Source organism: Prionailurus bengalensis, chromosome A1 (genome assembly GCF_016509475.1).
Source record: "Prionailurus bengalensis isolate Pbe53 chromosome A1, Fcat_Pben_1.1_paternal_pri, whole genome shotgun sequence".
NCBI lineage: Eukaryota > Metazoa > Chordata > Mammalia > Carnivora > Felidae > Prionailurus > Prionailurus bengalensis.
The window spans coordinates 219,031,905-219,055,356 of record NC_057343.1 but is presented as its reverse complement, the minus strand read 5'-3'; the positions used below and the strand labels follow the sequence as shown (position 1 = coordinate 219,055,356).

The 23,452-nt window shown below is 33.0% G+C and overlaps 1 protein-coding gene across 2 annotated transcripts in view; it reads right to left on the bottom strand.

The window, feature by feature from the left end:
- Positions 1-23,452, bottom strand: part of CDH9 (cadherin 9) — a 136,383-nt gene that overhangs the window by 66,538 nt on the left and 46,393 nt on the right. For both annotated transcript variants that reach the window (XM_043600720.1, XM_043600731.1), the window contains exon 2: positions 22,227-22,503. In XM_043600720.1, coding sequence (XP_043456655.1) covers positions 22,227-22,454 — 228 coding nt within the window. In that variant the 5' untranslated portion in view covers positions 22,455-22,503. The remainder of the gene's footprint in view (positions 1-22,226; positions 22,504-23,452) is intronic.

The following is a 23,452-nucleotide window of genomic DNA, read 5'->3' as shown; positions in this document are numbered from 1 at the left end:
ATGTTTCAGGTCCTACAGCGATTCAAATGTCTAGTGTGAATATAATAAATATGGTCCTGAGATTTTTACACATAATTCAAATTGAATACCAACATAAACTTTCATTTCCTTTAAATTTTCTGATCCATAGCGGGGAAAAGAATGTTAGCAGTAAAACCTCAGAAATGCTTCCGACATAGAAGAGGCCATTCTTATCACAATTCACACATTTCAGCTACCTTTTATTCTATGAAGTTCCTTTTGACATAAATGCAAACTCTGCTTCTTTTCAGCTTTATGCAAAGCTAAAATGGGAGCCTCTATTTCTAGCCTTGACCAGAAAGTCAGAAAAGAGAATGTGTACTGTATGATTCCAGCATTATTCACCATGAAAATGGTCAAGATGAAACACTTATTACCAGGAGTGAAATGACATGAGAGAAAATTAGGATTCACTCATTGGTCATATTATATCTCATAGAATACAAATGAAGGTTATTGCCTTGAACACATCATTTTCAAGAGGCAATTATTATACTCTGGGGAGTGCTAACTACAGCAATGTATTATCACTCCCACTATTTCATTCCAACTTTAAAGAAGTACCTGTTCAGTAGGAACAACTTTAAATGGTATTATCCATTGTGCCCTCAATGCACAAAATTTATTAAATGTAAGACCTGCAAGTCAAAAAGAAAAGAATTTAGAATGAATCATTTTCATGCAAGTGATTATTTGTACATGTTGCCAGAATCGACTACATGGCTGAAAAGCACTTGACAACAGGATTTTCCTTAGGATATTTGCTCCAGAAATTTAGTCTCTTTACAGAGAAAGCTGTTCTTATTTCTCTAACAAATGTGTGTGTGTGTGTGTGTGTGTGTGTGTGTGTGCGTGCGCGCGCGCATGTGTGCGTGTGCATGCAAGCACTGAGCTGGGACATTGGAATGTAAAGGGATTAAGTAATTTTTCTTTTCACAGCCTGCACAAAAATCACTCACAACATATGCAGGCACACACACACATGCTCACCACGCATGTGCACACATACACATATACAGATACAGCTGTGTGATAGGAACATACAAAGATACTATAAAACATAGTGTTACAGGACAGGGAAAATAGCAACCACTGGCTGGCAGGTAGATAAACAGCTCGTAAGAATGACATCAAATGTAGACTTTTTAAATTTGAACAGGATTTAATATGCAATGAATAAAATGGAAGGTATAAATAAACAATGGAGATTTCAGGATTAAATGGAAATTAAGTATGGGGTGATTGTGCCAAGAAGGATAGCGAATGCCCTATTCTTAAAGGTTTTAAAATAACAGTAGTCTGAACATATTTGAGCATTTTCCCTAGGCAAGAACCATTAAAGATGTTCAAAGAGGATAAGATAATTTAGAAAAAGTACTCTCACAGAGTATATAAAGGCAATTTGAAAGACAAAACAAAAATCAGAGAGAATAGGACCAGTTAAAGATTTAATATAAGAAAGCTGACAAGAGACACCAAGATACTACTTGTGGCAGAAACAAGTATGTCACCACACTTATGAGTCTGGAAGGTAAATTAATGGAATCAGATCAATCACAGAAGAGGAATAAACTCATGCATTCGTTTTTCTTGAACCTGTTTTGTATATTAGATGCTTTTCTGTGGCCATGTCACACTAAATATTAAAAGCGTCTTTATCACAACTCACAGCATATGGTCAAACATTTTAAAATGTCTTTTGGTTTTGCATTTAGTTGCAGGTGGAGGGCAGGAAGGAACTAAGGAGTGATAATGATGAGTTTTAATTTTAGGATTGCTAACTGCAGCAAAGGAATAGTAACCTTATATTTTTACACAACTTTGAAATGATACCTGATCATGATTTGGGCTTTAAATTGATTGTTGAATGTGTTCTATATATGACCCCTATACTATATGGCTTCAGTTAACGGCTTAAAAATTTGGAAAACCTAAGCAACCATGGTCTGTAACCTATAAAATGTTTGCTAAGTATCTGCATAAATATATCATTTGCTTTTGTTCTTTACCTTGCAATCACTTTTATGGCAACTATTCTTTTACTGAAGAAAGCTCCTTGAAGATTAGCAGTGCAAGCCACATTAACTATTGATATCCAGTAAAGACTGAATTTAAATTGATCACAAGCATGAATAGTATCTATCAATTTCAACTTCTTCATAACTGAAGTTTTTCAAGTGAATCTAACAAGAAGTTTCACCAATTTGAGTGTCTGTCTCTCTACTTAGGGAATGTCAGTTAATGAATTATTCTTTGAATTAATTTTCTTTCTTTTTATATTGTGATCTCATTTTTAACATAATGTTATTGATGTTAAGGTCCAAAATACTGCATTTTTATAATTTAAAATTGAAAAATCAAGAAAATAATATCTAATGTTTATAGTATTTAATATGACTCAATTTTACCTAATTATCTTACCCAATATATTTTAAAACTTAATTTATTCTCTCTTCTGGTTCATTTTGCTGAAATCGTGTCTTCATGGTAAGGCCATATTTAGTGAGCAAAATGATGATTTTTGTACTTTTGAAGACAAATAAGTAAATAAGCATGATATATAATTTTCCCCTTTGCAAAACTCCTCTAAAACAGTTCAGTGGGTTTGGAAAATATCTGCTTGCTTAGTTTAACTGTGCCTTGTCCTTAATGAGTGCAGTGATAACAACAATGATAATAATATCACTGTCCCATGCTTAAAAAACTGGATTAAAACCAACATTGATTTGAGTGTTAATATGTTCCAGGCACTAAAGTAGAGGAAAAAAAATCTATATTTTCAAAGAATAACCAAGTCTGAAAAGATATAATGGAAGTATTTTTATAAAATACGGTAAAACATAATGGTGATGTTGGTTTTTATTTTACATACTTCTGTTATATATAAAGTAGTATGAAAGATTAGATAGTTCAAGAGGTGAAGGCTAGTTAGTGACACCTGACTTCTTGCCCCCACACTCTTACTGAGGTATTGATGGAATGAGTGGAGGTGTTGGAAATTGCCCTGGAAGGAAGGGGCACGAATCATCAATCCCACAGGGCATTCGAGATGTGGCGATGAGAAGAGCAGAGTATAACTCTAAAATAGACTTGCTGGTCCAGACAAGAAATGAATAGCAAATGTTTACAAATGGCCACTGCAGATGTTCATTGGAAGGTCTGAGTTTTTTGCCAGGAAGGAAACAGGGAAGCACCATGTTTTTTAACATGCTAGAGAACCCCCAAAGTACCAACAACTTATCCTGCAGAGTGACATATCACAGTAAGGAATCGACTCACACTATTACCTATGATAAAAAACACTCTGAAAGTTCTACCTAATATGATAAAACAAGAAACAGAAATAATAAGTATATCTTATTTTTATTAGGCACATTGGACAAATATTTAAATCTTAACAATATCACAAGCCTTAGTGGCCTATGAACCCTACATTCACATTATGAAGTGTTTCTCAAAAGCAATCTTGGTATTTAGCTGCACTGGACAAATATACCCGCTGGGAACAATTATAAAACATGATCAAAACAAATAGATATACAGGCAGACAGACAAAACTGATGACGAATCAAAAGAGGAAGTGCTGCAAAGTATATTCCTTTGAGTTATACCTTTTGTGGCCTATGCTATTACCAGCCTTTTCCCCTGAAGGTACTTTCCAGTTAGGGAGTTAGTGACGATATGTTTAGAGCCCAAACAGAGAGAAGCAGTGTTATTTGGCTGAGAAGACAGTGGTAAGGGTTTGGGTTTGCCAGAGTGGCTAGAAATTGTACAGCACAATCTTAGGGAGGATCACAGAGAGTAGAGCCCCCCTGTCTCTGCTAACATCTCCAAATTGAGGTCTAAACTTCATGTACTCAAGATCTGAAATACACAGGGATATCAATAGGATGGCATTTAATCTTTAGATTATTTTTGAGTCTTCTATCATCTAAGCATATTGTATTTTTCCAGATAAGTGCCCTTCAATGTTGCTCGCATTTATAGTTTATCCTGAATCTGTGAGAGTTTCAGTTTGTTCATACCATCACCTCCCCTTGGGATTTTCTTTTTACTTTTAGTCATTCTGGTATTTAAGTGGTTTAAATCTGCATTTCCTAAAAACTTGAACACCTTATCATATGTATCTTATTGGCCACTTGGGTATCATCTTTTGTGAAATAACTGTTCAATCATTTTGCCTGTTCATCATTTTCTTCTTCATTTAGATACTTCTGTAGGTATATGATATTTGTCATATCTATTATGACATGCACTGTATGAATTAAAATTGCTTTTATGGGGCACCTGGGTGGTTCAGTTAGTAAGCATTCGACTTTGGCTCAGGTCATGATCTCGCAGTATGTGAGTTCCAGCCCCATGTCGGGCTCTGTGCTGACAGCTCAGAGCCTGAAACCTGCATCAGATTCTGTTTCCCTCTCTCTCTCTCTCCTGCCCCTCCCCCACTCATGCTCTGTCTCTGTTTCTCAAAAATAAATGTTAAAAAAATGTTAAAAAAAATAAATGTTAAAATTGCCTTTATCAATTTGTAGACACCTTACCAATTTATACTTCAAAATGAATATTTCAGAACAAGAAAATTGTCTAATATAATCATGATAATAATTATAAAACAAATTTAATAGTATAATTATATTTAACATTAAAACAAAAGTCCCTCTTCAAATATAGCAATTGTTCTAATAAAGAATTTATGATAATATGCCACAAAATCCAGGATTCAATCCAGGGTCACACATTTCCTAAAATAGGTATGTCATTTTAGTCTCTTAAATCCGAAACAGTTCCTGAGACTAGTGGAATTTGACAAACTAATTTTTAAAAGTTTATGAAAATGCAGAAGACCTCAGAAGCCACAGTGGTTTTAAAGAAGAGGAATACAGTTGGGGGACTTAAATGGCTATATTAAAAACAAACAAACAATAATGCTTCGACAAGAATTTGGTATAAACATAAGGACAAACAAAAAGATTAGCAAACACATGTACACATAAACAGCCACATGAATTATGCAAAAAGTGGCCATTGGAATTAGATGCAGAAATGATCTCTAAAAAAAATTAATACTGGAAAAAATCTAGGCCTATATTCACTCCTTGATCTCTACTTTACATGTGGGCCATGATGAATTTCAGTTGGCTTATAAACCTAAACTTGGTACAGAAAACAATGAAGCATCCAGAAAAAAAGCAAAAGATATTATCCTAATGATGATAATTCAATCATAGGACACAAAAATTAATAGCCTCAAAGGAAGAGATTGGTATACTGAACCGAACTAAAAGTAAGAAACTTTCTTCATTAAAATACACTATGATGGTAATGAAGAAGTGAGCTGAAATTAGGAGAAAACAATTTCAATATCTCTCAAAAAATGACTTGTATGTATAAAAACCTTTATGACATGGCAAGGTAAAGTTACATAGCATTAGTAATATGTATGGAGTAACATATATGGAACTAAAAGCATTAGTAAATACATGGAGTAAATGAACAGTCACAAATTCCTGGAGGGAGTGTCACGTTGGTACAATTTCTTTGAAAATGCTTTATGAGTATCTACTAAAGACAAATCTATGCCCACTCGATGATTCAGCAATCCTACTTTTAAAATATACCCAAAGGAAATAAATCCACATGTGACAATAAAATGTAAGATTCTTCATAGCACATTTTATATATAATAATGTCCAGTTAAAAGTGCATCAATCATTTATCAATAGAATAAATTGTGGCATACTTAAGCAATGGCATACTGTGTAGCCATTAAAAAAAATAATTCTACATATAATGTCATGGATGAAGTTATCCTGTATAAAATTGAAATACAGAATCCAGACATACTGTGTAATCCCATGCATATAAAATTCAACTACTTGCAAACTTATCAATAGGGATTGGGGTCAGCAAAGCGGTAACCTATGGGAGGTCATTGATTAGGAAAGGCTAAATGAGAGGGTGTCTTCTTGGATGCCAAACATTTTTTATATTGTGATCTTGGTCATATTAACATAGGCAAATAGAAATATAAAATCTCGTTGAGCTGTACAGTTAAGATGTGCATACATCAGTTTGCACATGTACATCTTAAACAAACCAAGTTGGCAACACATACCCATACAAACACAGGCATTCTTTAAAATGTTTTTCTGTTGTTTCAGAATCATTTATGTTTACAGTCACTATTTTGTGATTTGTAATGGGGTTTTTCATAATACTATTTTTATTTGACAATGTTACACAGCAATTGAAAACTATTTCTGGAAAATTATTCTGGGACATCAAAATATGTTCACACTTTAATCTTAGGTACACAGCCCAGGTGCCTATGTGGCTCAGTTGGTTAAGCCTCCAACTTTTGATTTTGGCTCAGGTCATGATCTCACAGTTCGTGAGATTGAGTCCCACATTGGGCTCCATGCTGACAGTGTAGATCCTGCTTGGGATTCTCTCTCTCCTCTGCCTCTCTCTCTCTCTCTCTCTCTCTCTCAAAAAAAAAAAATATATATATACATACATATATATATATATACATATATATATGTATATATATATATATAAAATCTTAGGTACATAGGCAGAACACCATTTCTAATTTTCAAATATTTACTATATACAAATTTTATGACAAAAAAAGAATACCAAAAAAAATTATCTCATTATAACCATAATTATCAGTGAGTTTGGGGGTTATATTTTCTTCTTTGCTTTGTTCATCATTTATAAATTTTCCACTCTCAGTGTACATTTATCCTCTCCTTGCACACTTTAAGAGGAGGAGTGTTATCATTTCACAAAGGAGACCAGTTTATTAATGGTCTTGTTTTAAAATTATTTACAATTTTCTAATGGCACTTTTATACACTCATCCCAAATCGTCACATTTTATATTACTGCCTTTGACTTAGAACTTAAAGAGCATCAAAGGACACAGAGATAACGGCTAAATGATCCAAGGCAAAGAGAGTAACGTTAGCAGGCAAAAGTTGAGGGGCAAATATGTAACACCAATTTCCTGGCATCTCTAAGAGTTATTTTTAAATTTGTGTTTATGCCTCACTGACTTTCTTTCAATCCTCTAAAGCTTCTAAGAAATGGTAAAAAATAATGTCTATGAAATTAATTCTAAATGTTATTAATTCTCATAGTCAAAGAATCACTCTAGCACTGTTGTTTTGAACTTACTGGCACTCTGAATGTCACAGTTTCAGTATATTAAAAAAATATTGAATTATGGTTGACATACAATGTCATATTAGTTTCAGGTATATGACATGGTGATTTGGCAACTCTGTACACTACTCAATAGTCACCGTAAGTCAACATACAACATTATTATAATATTATTCACTGTATTCCTATGCTGTACCTTTCACCTCCATGGCTCACTTATTTCATTTTATAACTGGAAAACTGTACCTCTTAATCTCCTTCAACTATTTTGTCCATTCATTCCCATCTCCCTTCTGTATTAAGAGCCTGCTCATTTGTTTTGTTTTTTTAGATTTCACATGTAGGTGAATTCATATGGTATTTGTCTTTCTCTGATTTATTTCACTTTGCATAATACCATCTAGGTCTATCCATGTTGCTGCAAATGGCGAGATTTCATTCTTTTTATGGTTGAATAATATTCCATTATATATGTAGACTACATCTTCTCTATCCATTCATCTATCAATGGCTACCTTTAGAACTAATAAATGAATTCAGTAAAGTTGCAGGATACAAAATTAACATACAGAAATCTGTTGCATTTAAATACACTGATAACAAAGTGTCAGAGAGAGGAATTTCAAAAAATGATCCCATTTACAACTGCACCAAAAAGAATAAAATACCTAAGAATAAATTTAACCAAGGAAGTGAAAAACCTATATTCTGAAAACTAAGACACTGATGAAAGAAATTGAACATGGCACAAATACGATATACCATGCTCATGAATTAGAAGAATTAATGTTATTAAAATGTCCATACTACCCAAAGCAATCTACAGATTCAATGCAATCCCTCTCAAAATACCAATATCATTTTTCACAAAACTAGAATAAATAATCCTAAAATTTGTATGGAACCACCAAAGACTTCAAATAGCCAAAGCAGTCTTGAGAAAGGACAAGGCTGGAGGTATCACAATCCCAGAATTCAAGATATACTAAAAAGCTATGGTAATCACAACAGTATGGTACAGGCACAAAAGCAGACATATAGATCAGTAGAACAGGATAGACAGCCCAGAAATAAATCTGGGTCAACTATTCTATGACAAGAGAAATAAATGGTCAACTATTCTATGACAAGAGACAAAAATAATACAATGGGAAAAAAGAAAAGTCTTTTCAATAAATGGTGTTGGGAAAACTGAAAAGCTACATGCAAAAGAATGAACCTGGGGCACTTTCTTACACCATACACAAAAATAAACTCGAATTGATTAAAGACCTAAATGTGAGACCTGAAACCATAAACAGCACGAGCCAGTAAATACTTGACCTTTGGCCTTAGCAATATATTTATGTATATTTCTCTTTAGGCAAGGGAAACAAAAGCAAAAATAAACTATTGGGAATACACCAAAAAAATAAATAGGTAAGTACGTAAGTAAGTAAGTAACTTTTTTGACTAAAGCATTTTTTGTGTATTCCTCCCATAAGCACTAACCAGACAAGGCACTTTGTGGAATAGGGGCTAGGCAATGTCTAAGGGCATGTCTACCCTTCTCATCTCTGTCCCTATCTTTCGTCTCTTGGTCAAAGATTTTTTTTTTCAACGTTTATTTATTTTTGGGACAGAGAGAGACAGAGCATGAACGGGGGAGGGGCAGAGAGAGAGGGAGACACAGAATCGGAAACAGGCTCCAGGCTCTGAGCCATCAGCCCAGAGCCTGACGCGGGGCTCGAACTCCCGGACCACGAGATCGTGACCTGGCTGAAGTCGGACGCTTAACCGACTGCGCCACCCAGGCGCCCCTCTTAGTCAAAGATTTTAACTTTCAATTTAATCTTCCAATTTATCACCAACAAAGCAAGTTCTTTGCTAATATTAGCCTAATAGAACTCGGAAGAAGAAAAATGAAATTTTTCTAGTACCTCAGGTTTATATAATTTGAAGATACTGAAGTTTCCTGACTTACTTTAGAGGAGTTATTATGAGAATTTATGGGAAATAGTAGTGACATAACTTTGTATTTATGATATTTTATATTTCATTGTATTCCTAATATCCATTTTATAATAAATGTTCACCATTGCTTTGTTCACATTAATTTTGAAGTAATATATATATATATATATATATTCATTTATGTGAAAAACACTTGCTAAATTTAGCTCATTGTAAATTAGAAATTAAACTTATAAAAAAATCAATATATTTAATGACAAATTTTGGGAAAATGGAATATACTTTATGATTTTGTTGTATATTAGAAAACTGATTTCATAACATGTTTAAACAAATACTTATTTGTCTGTGGTTTGACCAAGACACTTATTTTTTCATATACACATAAAAAATGACTTCACTTACTTGAAGTGAAGATTTTTTTTTGACAGTTTAAGACATGCTTTATTGAGGTAAGCATAGAAAAGTCAATAAAACTTTTTATTCAGAGATTCGTAAATTTAAAGCTTTTGTCAGTAACCTAGTATTTTGGGCCTTTAAAGATATTGAATGTTGCATTTTTATTGATTATTATTAAAATGAAATATACTACAGCAACTACAAAGAATGATTTTTCTAAGCAAGTAAGAACTTAAAAATGTGTTTTTAAAACATACATTAACATAATTACTGGAAATATTGTTTTTTTCCCTAAAAGTTTATTATCCTTTAATTTATTAAATATAGTGACTGAATTTCAACAGTGGTTGACAGATGATGAAACAACACACCCAGGGGCACCTGGGTGGCTCAGTCAGTTAAGTGTCCAACTTCGGCTCAGGTCATGATTTCGTGGTTTCTGAGTTTGAGCCCAGTGGCAGACTCTGTGCTGACAGCTCAGAGCCTGGAACCTGCTTCAGATTCTGTGTCTCCTCCTCTCTCTGCCCCTCCCCTGCTCATGCTCTGTCTCTCTCTGTTTCTCAATAATAAATACATGTTAAATGTTTTTTTTTAAAGAAAAATGAAAAGAAAATAAGAGAAAAGAAAAGAAAAGAAAAGAAAAGAAAAGAAAAGAAAAGAAAAGAAAAAAGGAAAGAAAAGAAACAACACACCCAGAAAAAGTGGTGGATATAAAGAACAGTGGTGGATATAAAGACTTCTGCCTTGTCACTGCCATTATTCCTGTATAGTGTTAGGACTTACTATTACCTAATGACTTAATATTATCTAATGACTTAATGTTCTCTTCAAGCAATTTGCTTCATTCAACTATCTTTCTTAACATATTGACAATACTATTCCAATTAACAACCTTAAAATAGTTATTTACATGGGGCGCCTGGGTGGCTTGGTCGGTTAAGCGTCCGACTTTGGCTCAGGTCATGATCTCGCGGTCCATGAGTTCGAGCCCCGCGTCGGGCTCTGGGCTGACAGCTCAGAGCCTGGAGCCTGTTTCAGATTTTGTGTCTCCCTCTCTCTCTGCCCCTCCCCTGTTCATGCTCTGTCTCTTTCTGTCTCAAAAATAAATAAACGTTAAAAAAAATTTAAAAAAATCGTTATTTACAGCAGAAAATTAAAATTGATTATGTGATATTCTTAGGGCCTTTTATAAGAATGCCCAGCCCCTTCTTCAGTTCCTTCTACTGTGGAAAAGAAAAATTATTCAAGAAAAGAAAATGAAATAAAATATTTTTTTTCCTTTTTAAAATGTTTATTTATTTTGAGTGAGAGAGAGAGAGAGAGAGAGAGAGAGAGAGTGAAGCAGAGGCAGAAAGAGAGAGAGAATCCTAAGCAGGCTGCATGCTATCATCACAGAACCCAATGCATACTCGATCTCACAAACCATGTTATCATGACCTAAGCCGAAATCAAAAGTTGTACAGTTAACTGACTGAGCTACCCAAGTGCCCTAGAATAAAATAATTTTTAATCTATATGCTCTGAATTATATTTTCATCACTGACTTTGTCTCATAGGGCTTCATTTTGTACAAACATTCAATCATAAGACATTTATTTAAAGGAAACACAAGTTTTAAGAAGGGAATAATACATAGAAGTTGATTTTAGTCATGGAACATAACTTGTGTGGGAACAACACTCTTCTTGAAATAATTAACTGTTTACAAATTAGTTAAAAAACAACAACAACACAAAAACTAAAAATACAAATACTTTGTAAAGGTAGTAGATAAGAACCAGGACAAAAATTCAGAGGCTTACTAGCAAATAGGGAATAGAGTGATTTCCACATTAACCCCTTTTTTTCTTGCAAGTATACCACATTTCATATGTCATGAAGAAGACAGGGTTCAAGCAGAAATCAGCAGTCTTTATGATGAGGCATCGGAGGTCAGGATTCAGGGACATCATAATGGCTAAAAATTGAGAGAAGAAATCCAGGAATAGAGGAAGCCACAGAAGAGAGAGCCCTAAACCTTGAATATACATTGCATGTAACATGTAGCTGACTTCTAAACTGACCATGTACAGACTAAGACTCCAAGGAATCCAGAGAAAAGGAACAGACTGAAGATTAATAACTAAGCAGAGAGGTTAGCCATTCCAGCTACTAGGAATGAAGAGTTTAAGATTAAAGCTCCTTGTAGGTAAATGTGTTTGGTGAACACTTTGAGATTTCCAGTAAAACAGCAGAAAAGTGATAACTTAGGAGCCAGCAAGATGTGCTAGGATTTAGGGTTATACCACAGGGCTAAGGGAATAAACAAAATAGTCTTCCTTGAAAATCCTGAAAGCCTACATACAATCAAAGTAGAATCCCATAATTTCACTTCCTTGTGGGACAAAACTCAACAATCTTCAGAGGAAGAAAACAAAATCCAGAATCTCCACAATATGTTACCCTTAATACCCAGTATGTAATCTAAATTTTGTAGAGATTTAACAAGCAGAAAAATATAGCAAAACAGAATAGTCAATAGAAATAGATGAAAATAAGACTCCGGTGTTAAAATTTAACAGGCAAAGACTTTAAATATAGCTTTCGTAAGTATATTAAAGAATGTTTATGGCATACTAAAATAATGGACATAATATATTAGGGATTTCATAAATTATATGCAAAATCAAACAGAAAAGAAAACCTAGAACTGGAAATTATAGCTTCTGTAATAAAAATGTGCAACAGTGGTGTGGACACAGAAACAAAAGAAACAATATATTTGATGACACCAAAAATAAATGATCCATATTAAAGCACCAATATAAAAATATATTGACACAGATATAAAAATATATAACACAGTCTCAATGATGTATGGGACAATGTACAATGCTCTAATATACTTGTATTTGGAGTTCTCCTCCTCCAAAGAAGAGAGAGCAGGCCATAAAAATACAAATAAGCATACAATTTAAAAACTGGATGAAAAAGGACACACTGGTCTAAGAAGGCCAGTGAGTCCCAAACAGGTTAAACAAAACACATCTAGGTATCAAAGTACAACCCCTGTTGAAACAGACAGTCAGAGAGCTGAGGACACAGACCTTAAAAGCAACCAGAGACAAATACACATGGCATACATGCATCACTACGAAAAGTAATGAAATCCACAATGCAATGTAGCAAAAATTTTAAGTACAAAAAGAAAAAAAAAAACAGGTAAATCTATATTTCTACATTCAATTAAAATATTTATCTTTTTAGGGGTGCCTGGGTAGCTCAGTTGGTTAAGTGTCCTACCTTTGATTTCAGCTCAGGTCATGATCTCAAGGTTCATGGGATCAAGCCTCATGTTGGACTCCTTGCTGATAGTAAGGAGCCTGCTTGGGATTCTCTCTTCCTCTCTCTCTTCCCCTCCCCTACTTGCCCTCTCTTTTTCTCTCTCTCTCAAAATAAATAAACTTAAAAAAATAAAAGTAAAACAAGTATTTTTTTCTTTCTTGTTTGTTTCACATTTTTTTTAAAATTCTACTTATTTAACATCTAGTGTAATATTGGTTTCAGGAGAATTTAGTGACTCATCACTCACATATAATACCCAGTGCTGATCACAAGTGCCTTCCTTAATAGCTATCACCCATGTCGCCCACCTCCCCTTGAGCAACCCTCAGTTTGTTATCTATAGTTAAAAGTCTCTTATAGTTTGTTCCCCTCTCTTTTTTTCCCTTCCCCTAGGTTCATCTGTTTTCTTTCTTAGATTCAACATATGACTGAAATCATATGGTATTGGTCTTTCCCTGACTGACTTGTTTCACTTAGTAGAATATACTCTAGATCCATCCATGTTGTTGCAAATGGCAAGATTCCATTCTTTTTGATGGCTGAATAATATTCCATTGTATATATCTGCCACATCTTCTTTATCCATTCATCACTTGTGAAATAATATTTTCAGATTAAAAAAAAAAAACCAAAAAATTTGTTTCCATCAGATACAAACTACAATTAATGTTAAAGGAAATCTTCAGGTTGAAAGAAAATGATAGTACACAGAAATTCAGATCAATATGAAAGAATAAAAAGCACTGACTGGAAATGGTAACTACATAAGTTAATATAACACAACATAATGTAACATAATGTAACATAAGATTGTGTTTCTTAAAATTTTTAATAAATAATGGAATGCTTAAATAATAAAATATTAGCAACACAGGGTGCAATTTATAATATATACAGAGAGAAAATATCTGACAAATATAGACTAAAACCCTACAGAGGAAATAAAATCATACTGTTGTAAGATGATTGCCCTGCATGCTAAAATATATAATATTTACTTGATTTATATTATAGTAGGTTAAGGATACCAAATTTAGACATTTAAGAAAACACTCAGTTGACCCAAAATATGGTAGGAAAGCAAAAACCAAGGTAGAAAGAATAAATGGAACAAATGAAAACAGGAAAATGATACACTTAGATCCAATTATGTCAATGATTACATTGTTTATGAGTGGACTTAACACTAATTAAATGTTAAGGATTGTCAGATTGGATAGAAAAGCACAAACCACTTCTGAGATGTTTACGAGAGCTGTTTTTTATATTAAATTGTACAGAAGGACTGAAAGCAAAATGATGTAAGTGATCAACCGTACAAATGTTATCATAAATGACTTGGTGTGGCAAAGTTTGTACCAGGCAAAGTAAACTTCAAGCAAGTAGTATTATGAAAGATACAGGGTGATATTTCATAATAATAGAGCATCAATTAATCAGAAACCTAAGAGATAATTGGCCATGCATCCGGTAATTGCATAAAAACAAATAAAGAATATTTGACAGAGGTAAAGAGAGAAATTAAAATATAGAACTTTTTAATATTCTTCTCACAGTAAGAATTGGAATAAGGAGACACAAAACTTTTAACCATAGAGAACTGAATAATACTATCATCAAGCTTATATAAGATTGCAAAATACTGTACCCAGTAGGTATGCAATAATTCCTTTTAAATATAGAAGACACATTTACGAAAATAGTTTTTAAATTGCGTTTTTTAAAACCATTAATATGCAATAGCGATGTATCCTATTGTATTTGTAGAATAAGATCAATAGAACATAAACTGTGGGGCAATGTTTTAATTTTTCAAGAAAAGCTTTTGTTATAGTAACCATTAAAGGAGCTGAAACTTTCACAAAATGGCCACATACAAATATATCCCTTCCCATTGTAGGAAAAAGAAAGGCCTTTTTCCTCTTAGATTTGCCAATACATTTATTTATTGATCTTGAACTCACTTTTGTGTTTCTGTTAGCGTATAGTTCTGAGTATGATGATTTATTGTAGTAGCATCCCTAAAACATTCTGGCTGTGAAACAGGATACTTACTGAGGGAGTTCCACTAAATGTATATTCAGTGGCACATCTAGAGTGGCCTCATTTACTTTATGAAGTCAGTGCAAAAAAGGCTGAACATCTTTTAGAATATTGTCCTAATTCCTTTTCCATGAACAATACCACAATAGCTATAAGACTATTAGTAGGAGTCATTAGAATTTACTGTGGACACATTACAAAAAGCTGCACAAGCAAAGTTTGAATATTTTGTTAAAATCTGGTAAAAAAAAAATAGTCTATGTTCATGGGAATAGGGAAATATGGCAGTCCTAAATTAACAAATAAACAAACATGCATACGTTATTAACTTGGAGGGTGATTCTAGTGCTAAATTAGGCTAGGTAGAATTTAGCTATTAGGAATTCAGTCTATTAGATAAGGAAAAAGTACTTTCCTTCATCTAAATTGAGACTTCTATCAGGTATTTCTCCAACAGGCCAGCAATAATAGCATTTTGCTTATTATAGATAGAGACTATTTTATTTACAACACATTATTTCTATCTATTTCTAAGATAGAGACCAGTGCATCTTATTTACTCTTAGTTTTAGGATTCAGTCTTGGTGTCCTGCATTGTAGGTGTTCAGTTTCTAAAACTAATTGAATAATAATACACAGGGTTAAGATCCACATTAACATAGTCATAACTTTACAAATAAATATCTTTATTTGTAAAATAACTTTGTTATTCTTTTTATTTGTAAAATAAATTTGTAAAAAAACTTTACAAATAAACACACTAATGCCATATTAGTTGGCATATTTTTGGAAGATAAGCATCATAAATTTTCTGAAATGCAACTGACTAATGCATACCCAGAGCTTTAAAATCCATTCATATCTATTACTCTTGGAATTCTACTTTCAGTAATAAAGTAATCTAGTAAGTGTAATTTAAAATACACTCAAAGTTATTAGCTACCAAATTTTCATCACAGAAATGTGTGTGTATGTGTGTGTAATACCAGTCTAAATAGAAATTTCAGAAAAGACATAAATTCAATTTAATTAAAAGTTATATGTATGATATTATATGGCAAATACTGAAATTTTAACAATGTGCAGAAACACAGAATTAGCTGAGAAAGACAAATTAACATATATGTAAGTAATATGAAATCAACAGTGCTAAAATATATAACTGGAAATAAGCAGAAATATGTAAACTTTTAACCTTATCTTCATAGTGTGATTATAGTTATCTTTGAGATTTTTTACATTAACTTTTAATTTTATGGACCTAGTTTTTTGTAAGGAACACTAATAACTTTTATTAAAATAATAACGCTTATTATTAAATGATGCTTGTGCTTAAATATTTTTTCACAGTCCTCCCTCTAGACCTTCCTAGAATTTCTACTACTTCTTAAGTTTCTTTGTTTGTTTGTTTGTTTTTTAAACACTGATGAATATGTAAGCGTGGATGTGATCTTTTGCAAGTTTGGCAATAGAGGAAGAGACTGTTAAAATATTAGAAATATTTCACAAGCACTGAAGTTGGTGGAAGATGTCAGGGAAAATCACACATAGATTTGGTAATCGTACTAATAAACATTTCTACCATACTCTAATATTTTAAATGGTTTAACAGTTACTATATTCCAGGGGGAAAAAAGTTTTAGTTAAATTTTAAATGTAAATTTTTCTAGAAGTAGTTATGTTTCCTTAATCAGTCAGAATTTGTTTCATCTTATCTTTTCATTCTTAATGCTTGTTTGAATTACCTGTATTCAGGGCAAAGAAATTGTTGGAATGCAAATGATTCTAAAGTGTGTGCTGTTTTGGCACAGAGCAAAATGAGAGGGTTGCAGCTGCAATTAGGGGCTTCAAGGATAATGGAAATACAGGAAAGGAATTGACTTTTTGCAAAAGTACCAGGAAAAATGGGATATATTTATTTTAAACCTTCTCTGCTGTTTCTATGTTTCAAAGTGCCAGTCTCTCAGGATCCAGAGTAATAAGTGCTTAATAAAGATAGGAACTGAATATTAATTTTGAGTAAATAAATATATTTTGTCAAACATTTTGGGGAAGAAAAAAATGAAATCAAACACAGATTTAAAGCCCAAAGGCCACAGATTCTAGATGGTAAAATATTAGACCAGAATAATTTAAATTATGCCTTGAATAAGATTTTGATAGGTGATTAAATTTTGATGGGAAATTCTAGCCAAGAAGAATGGGGATGGGCTTTATATAAGAGGATGCCGTTGAGATAGGACTTAAAGCAAGGAGAAGAGATGAAATTATGAAAAAGCAGCTTAGATACTCCCTGTAAAAGTGCCTGTGACCATGATAAAATAGAAGTGAAGCCTATGGAAGAGGAAAGGTTTCACTTTGTCTAGAACTAAAGCCATATTGTACTGTTGTGGGAACACAGAATACGGGCTGGAATATACAATGATTATCGAATACTTTGAATCTACTTAAGTCAATTTTTCTACAGAGATTTTTGTCCAAGAGGTTGGTATCATTCAAGAAACAGTGTGTAATGGGTTTTTAAGAATTAAAAAAAATAATAATGAAGTCAAGTAAAAAGTCATTAGGTGTGCTAATGCAGTGGTTCGGGGAAGTGATAATGCAGTGCAAGCGATGAGGGGCTTGACAGTAAGAATTAAATACTAGCATTCTAGTATAAAAGCAGAGTTTTAGAGATCTCAGTGTGAAGTAAGCCATTGTAGACTGTCCAGAGAACCTAGCCTTAATGCTTAATATTTTTCTCATGTGTTTTTAGTTTTAAACAACTAACCTATAAAGAGAATTTTGGGATACAATGTGCCCATAAATCTGAAACAGCTGCTACATGTACTGCACCATAGTAAAGCTTTACAAAGATAATTTATTTAGATGCTGAAAAACACTATAATACACTATAAAAATTTATCAAACATCCTTCAGGAACTTTGAGACTTTATTTCTGTTTCTGTACACATCAAAGTGCCATTTTCTGAAAGCCTAAGAGAAAATTGCCTATCCAAGTACATTATTTTATGTATGCTTTGGGGGGATATCATATTTAGTGCATATGTCAATATCTGTAAGTGTAAAGGAGAGTCATCCCACAGTTTCATTACTCAGTCTGATATAAACCACACTCCCATCCATTTTCCAGTTGGTACCTGTGTTTTCCACTGTTTTAGTAAGAAGTAAATCAGTTGTATCCAGTTGTAACCAAGAGCTTGATAAATGTTAAAATCCCATTCCAATTTGAGATTCTGATTATACTCATGGTAATTTTGGCTATGGTATAGTAAAAGGTTTTGAATTAAAACATAAAAACATATAGAGCTAACTCAGTAAAAATATGTTGTATTTAAATGGTGACTGGTTATAGGCAGTTCCATAGCACAGTACTGATTGCTGTGAGCAAAGCAAATGCTTTGAATTAAAGCGTAATGGTCGGTTAAGCTGATATTTCAATTATTTTATAAATACCAGTGTTTTCTTTCAGAAGGAATAAACACTATACTTGTAAGTTTGGTATCTCTCCAAGTAATAAATGTGTTTTAATCAGGTATTAAATATAAATTCTCAATAGTAGGCATGTGATCTATTAATTATTAATTCATGACAACTAGGGATTCCTCAGGATCTCGACCTATTGTGTAAGAAAGGAAGTGCATATGAAGTTTCTCTAACAGAGTTGTAGGAGCCTTTGCTATACTTCTTGTTAAATTTATTTAAATTCTTCTCTTGAGCAGTATTACTCTTTTGCTTAAGTAATTCAGCCACATGCTTCTATTCAAATTACAGGGAAGCTACATGGCGATTGTCATAACTTTGTAATCCTCTTAAGTAAGAACCAAGAATTTCCCTCATTACAGAAAACAGAATTAATATATCTCTGATAGCATCCATCAAAAATGAGCAACCAAACTTCAGACTGAATTATTGTGGAAAACGAAAATTACTCTTAATTTTATTTTTATTTTTCATTTCTTTTAAAAATTTTAAATCCAGTATAGTTAACATACAAAAACTACTCTTAATTTTAACATTCCTCACTTTTCTGTCCTGTCTTGCAAAAAATACGAAATGACATACAGAAATATCCCCTTATTTTTCCTTTTAAAAATATCATTGTGATTCATTTTTTTGCTCCTCCAGTCCATCCTAACAATGAAAGCAAACCGAGCATCCCAGACTTGTGCTCCACCAATAATGAACTAGTACAAAAGCTTTCAACAGGGTTCAGCTTCCATGCTGTATATAAAACAACTCAGCATGGAATTCTGAGCCTTTGACAGTAGTAGTCTAACTTCATCCTATTAAGCTATTCTGTGTGTATGTGTGTGTGTGTGTGTGTGTGCACGTGCACACAAGTGTTTCACATGCATATCATGCCATATGCAATCCCACCTCCTTGGATTTATCCACATGCAAATTTTGTTAAATTTTTACTATCCCTTCTTGTACACAAATGCAGCCCCATCCGCAATCCTAGAAAACATCAGAATTTTAAAGTTAAAGAGATCCTAATAACAATTTAACCTAACAAGAATTTGAGGTTTGGAAAGTTTAGTTAATTTCTAAATTGTATGCGATTACTAAATTGCAAAACCAGGACTGACCCTTGTAAATTGCATGTTTATGTGCATGTACAAGTTTATTTTGTTACATTTTACTGCTACTATTTTCTTGTTTTAAAACTTCTTCATTTAAATTCAGGATCAAACCATAAATTTTTCATCCAAGGATTATATATCCTTCCAACTTTATACAATTTTATGTCACCTATAAATTACAATAGGTCTTAATATTGTCTGCAATGCCAAGCCTCTGGAAAACTAGGAAAAAATATGAAAATTTCTTTCCATTAGAGGCTACATATTCTTTTTGAATCATGGTACATGGTAAATATGGTAGGCCTTTACATCACATGGAGGTTGCCACGGTAGTGGATCCCAGAAGACTAGGCAAACAGAGCAATGTGGTCAAAAAGACCATCTGTTTGGTGTTCATGTGTTTGACCAAGTTGAGTCCTAAGTGAAGGACTCAAGTTTGACCAAGTAAGGTCCTAGCTAGGCTCTGCATATGCAAATGAATGATAATGTTGAAAGCCAAGGGAACAGGTTAGGAGTTCACAGACCCTTAAGAAGTTAATGAAAGTAAACAGTAGTTGGAAGCCTACTTTTATAGTGAACTCCATATATGGTGCATGGCATATCTGAGAAAAGGCCCTATTTCAAAACAGAGAAATCATTTTTTTTAAAGTAATGAGTGTTTTATTTTGTTGAAGCTTCTCTTTCATATACATATTGCTTTCCAAATATAAAAATAGTTGACATAACCTTTTGGTTTGATTATCTTCATTTGACAAAAATTCTTATTATTATAATCGGTTTTCTACCTTTGGCTCATAATATGGTTGTCAAGGATAAATAACCAGTAAAAAATTGAACACCTTAACTTGTGTGTGGCTTAAAAAAAACAGGTTATTGTCCAAAGACAAGTGATCAAATATTTTATGAAAACTAATTAAATAAAACTATGCACACATTTTAGTAACTATTTTTGACAGATTACAGAACTAATTAAAAAAAAGCAGGATGGTACAAAAAGTTGTAAACCATAGTGCATATTTTCAAATGTCGGTGCAGTAATGGTGTCTGTTAATCAATGCACACATAATTTTTAGAAGGAAGCATCTTTGTTTACAGCTAAAAATAAATGCTTGTAGTGGAGCCTTGATTGCCTTACGATTGAGCATCTCTTTTTATCTGTAGCTATTCTTCTGCATCTGTGAATCTCCAAGGATGAAACCCTCTATGTAAGACCTTGTGAACTGAATGTGCCCTTTATACACTGCCTTAGAAAAAGAATCATAAGGCAATTTCAAGTCCTTAGACACAAACATTTGTCAGTTGAACTTGAAATATCCTGATGTTAGTTATTAACTATAGTGTGAGAAGTGATGTTAAATGAGGGATGCTGGGGGATGCCCTATGACTAACCTGAGGAGAAATAAGAGGGAAAAAAAAAAGAATCAGCAAGTGAACTATATGGGGCAAAATGAGTGTGACCTGTGGAACCAGGGGAGGAGATATCAAAAGAAGAGCAAATAATAGGCTTCTGATAAAAGAAGCTGCAGTTGAAAAAAATACACTGCCACACACACACACACACACACACACACACACACACACTGAAAAATTAGAACAGGATTTTGGCAATTTCACAGAATAAATGTGTTTCTAGTTTAAAAGCAATATAGGCATGACTTTTGTGATATTAGATGCTTTTTATGTTTTTATTTTTGGCCCATTCTATCTTATCTGCCTCGTGTTGCTAGTAACTCAAAAAATACTGTGACCATCACAGTCATTTCTAGTATCATGTGCAAAGAATCAAGAAAAAAAAGTATGTGATTTATGAGCAATGTTAGTATTCATCATTGTTTATTTTGTTTTATTCTTAGAATTTGAAAGTATCTCAGCATTAGGCACATATCTGGAATAATCCAATAAACAAAGGATTTGTCTTGCATGTAGAATGGTATGAGTGAGATTGGTAGATATTAGATAAATAGAAAATTCTGGATGTTGGAACGATCATGTCATCTATTTTGAGGAAGACAGAAAAGAGGAAGAGAAAGTTTACGAGTCTATTTTCTCAAAGTTGAATACAAGAAGGAGAGTTACGTATTCTCTATCGCGGTTTGTTCCAGACTGCTAATGAGCCACTATTGCTGTTAGGATGGTTTTAACTTTCCTGAAGGTACTGCCTTCTTTCTACTTCTGTTTTCTTTCTCCTTCTCCTTGAGCCCTTTGGTCCGGATTACAGGTGAGAAGTCGTTCAGTTTGACTGATATTAAGAAACAGACTACCGAGAGAGAAGTATTTATACTTATTTACTTCTCATACACAGCAGACTATTCTTAATTATGATAAATTGTTTATTAGTAGTCACCAATATATTTTAGTAATTTTTGGTATACTATAATTGCATTTTGTTTTGCCTCATATAGCACACTAAGTTATTCTTTATCCGATGCTTTAAATTAAATTTCAAAGAATGTTTTTAAAACATTTTAGATGCACATCCATAAGTATATAAATATAAATCATATATTGCTGATTAATAATGCTATGGACACTGACCTACATTTAGCTACCTGAGTAAATCACATTACCCATACTACCCTACTGAAAACATTTGCAATATTATGCCTTCTGCACACCATAATTAGTCAAATATTGTAAAATAATCATTAATAATATGGGAAGTGCTGTAAAAAGTAAATAAATTGCCATCACTTTCAGCTTCTAGATTTATCACATAAAAATTCTTACCTTGCCAACATACTGTGTGTCTGTACCTGTGTACTCTTCCAACAAGAAGAACTGATTCCACATCCAGCCACGCTTAGTACGATGTAACATTTTACTATCATCTTTTGTCAGATCCACAACCCTTTTGCTTGGCAAATCCCTACTAGCTTTTTCTTCTAATGGAATAGCATCAACTGTATGAAACATATAGGTCCAGATGAATAGTGATACGCAATAGTATGTCCTCATTATAAGCAGCTTCAGTAGGATATCAAATTCAATGTACTGTCCAATTCCCCTGAGGAGTAGAGAGAGAAAAATGGCTTATTAGGTTGTGTTTCGTTTTCACATAACCTGTAAACTATAAAACTTTTCTAAATATTAACATTTTATAAATAATATATATACATTATTTTTCCATGTTACATCAATGAACTTATCATTAAACATTTCACATCATATAGCTCACATATCATAGAGCGAGGTGAGGAGACGTGTAGCACAGATAAACTAAACAGAAATTTAACAGGTGACTTTAATATCACTATGTTGCAGCATATAAATGAGAACATATTTGTAATTTAAAATACCAAGTATTTGAAAAAAATTAAGCTCTACAATATACCAAGGATCATACTGAACGTTCCTGAGTCTTTAAGACTAATAAAAACTAGTGTATTTATTAATATATACATATATATGAGCTTATATACCTTTAGTAACACTGTTTTCAGTGCACAAGCTATCAACTTTTACAATCTGTTTCTTCTTCTCCTCCACCTTTTCCTTTTCCCTCTCCTCTTCCTCCTCTTCGTTTTCTTCCTCCTTGTTCTTCTGTACCATGATAAGATATTTCCTCAAGGCAAACTAACTTGTACCAAATATACTTTGGATTATGTCCTGCAATACCTAACACCATACTATGTTGATCCTTTATAATTGATAACTGTATTTTTCCTGACAGTCAGTTGAATAACTCACTCAAATTTACTTGAGGCTGAAAAGAGCATGCTCTAAATGGACACACTTTACCTGATAATTAAAAAAAACAACACATATTTATTTCCTAAAATAATAGGAAAAAGGAGTGCACAAAATCGATGTGGTAAAATTCGATATGGGCATCTTAGCTATGAGATAACTTGATCGAGAATTTTGCAATACTGTCTCTGTTGATACGGTAAGTTGAATTTTCTTGAAGTGAAAAAAACACTAGTTCATTTGGTATTTCAGAATTAATTTTGTTT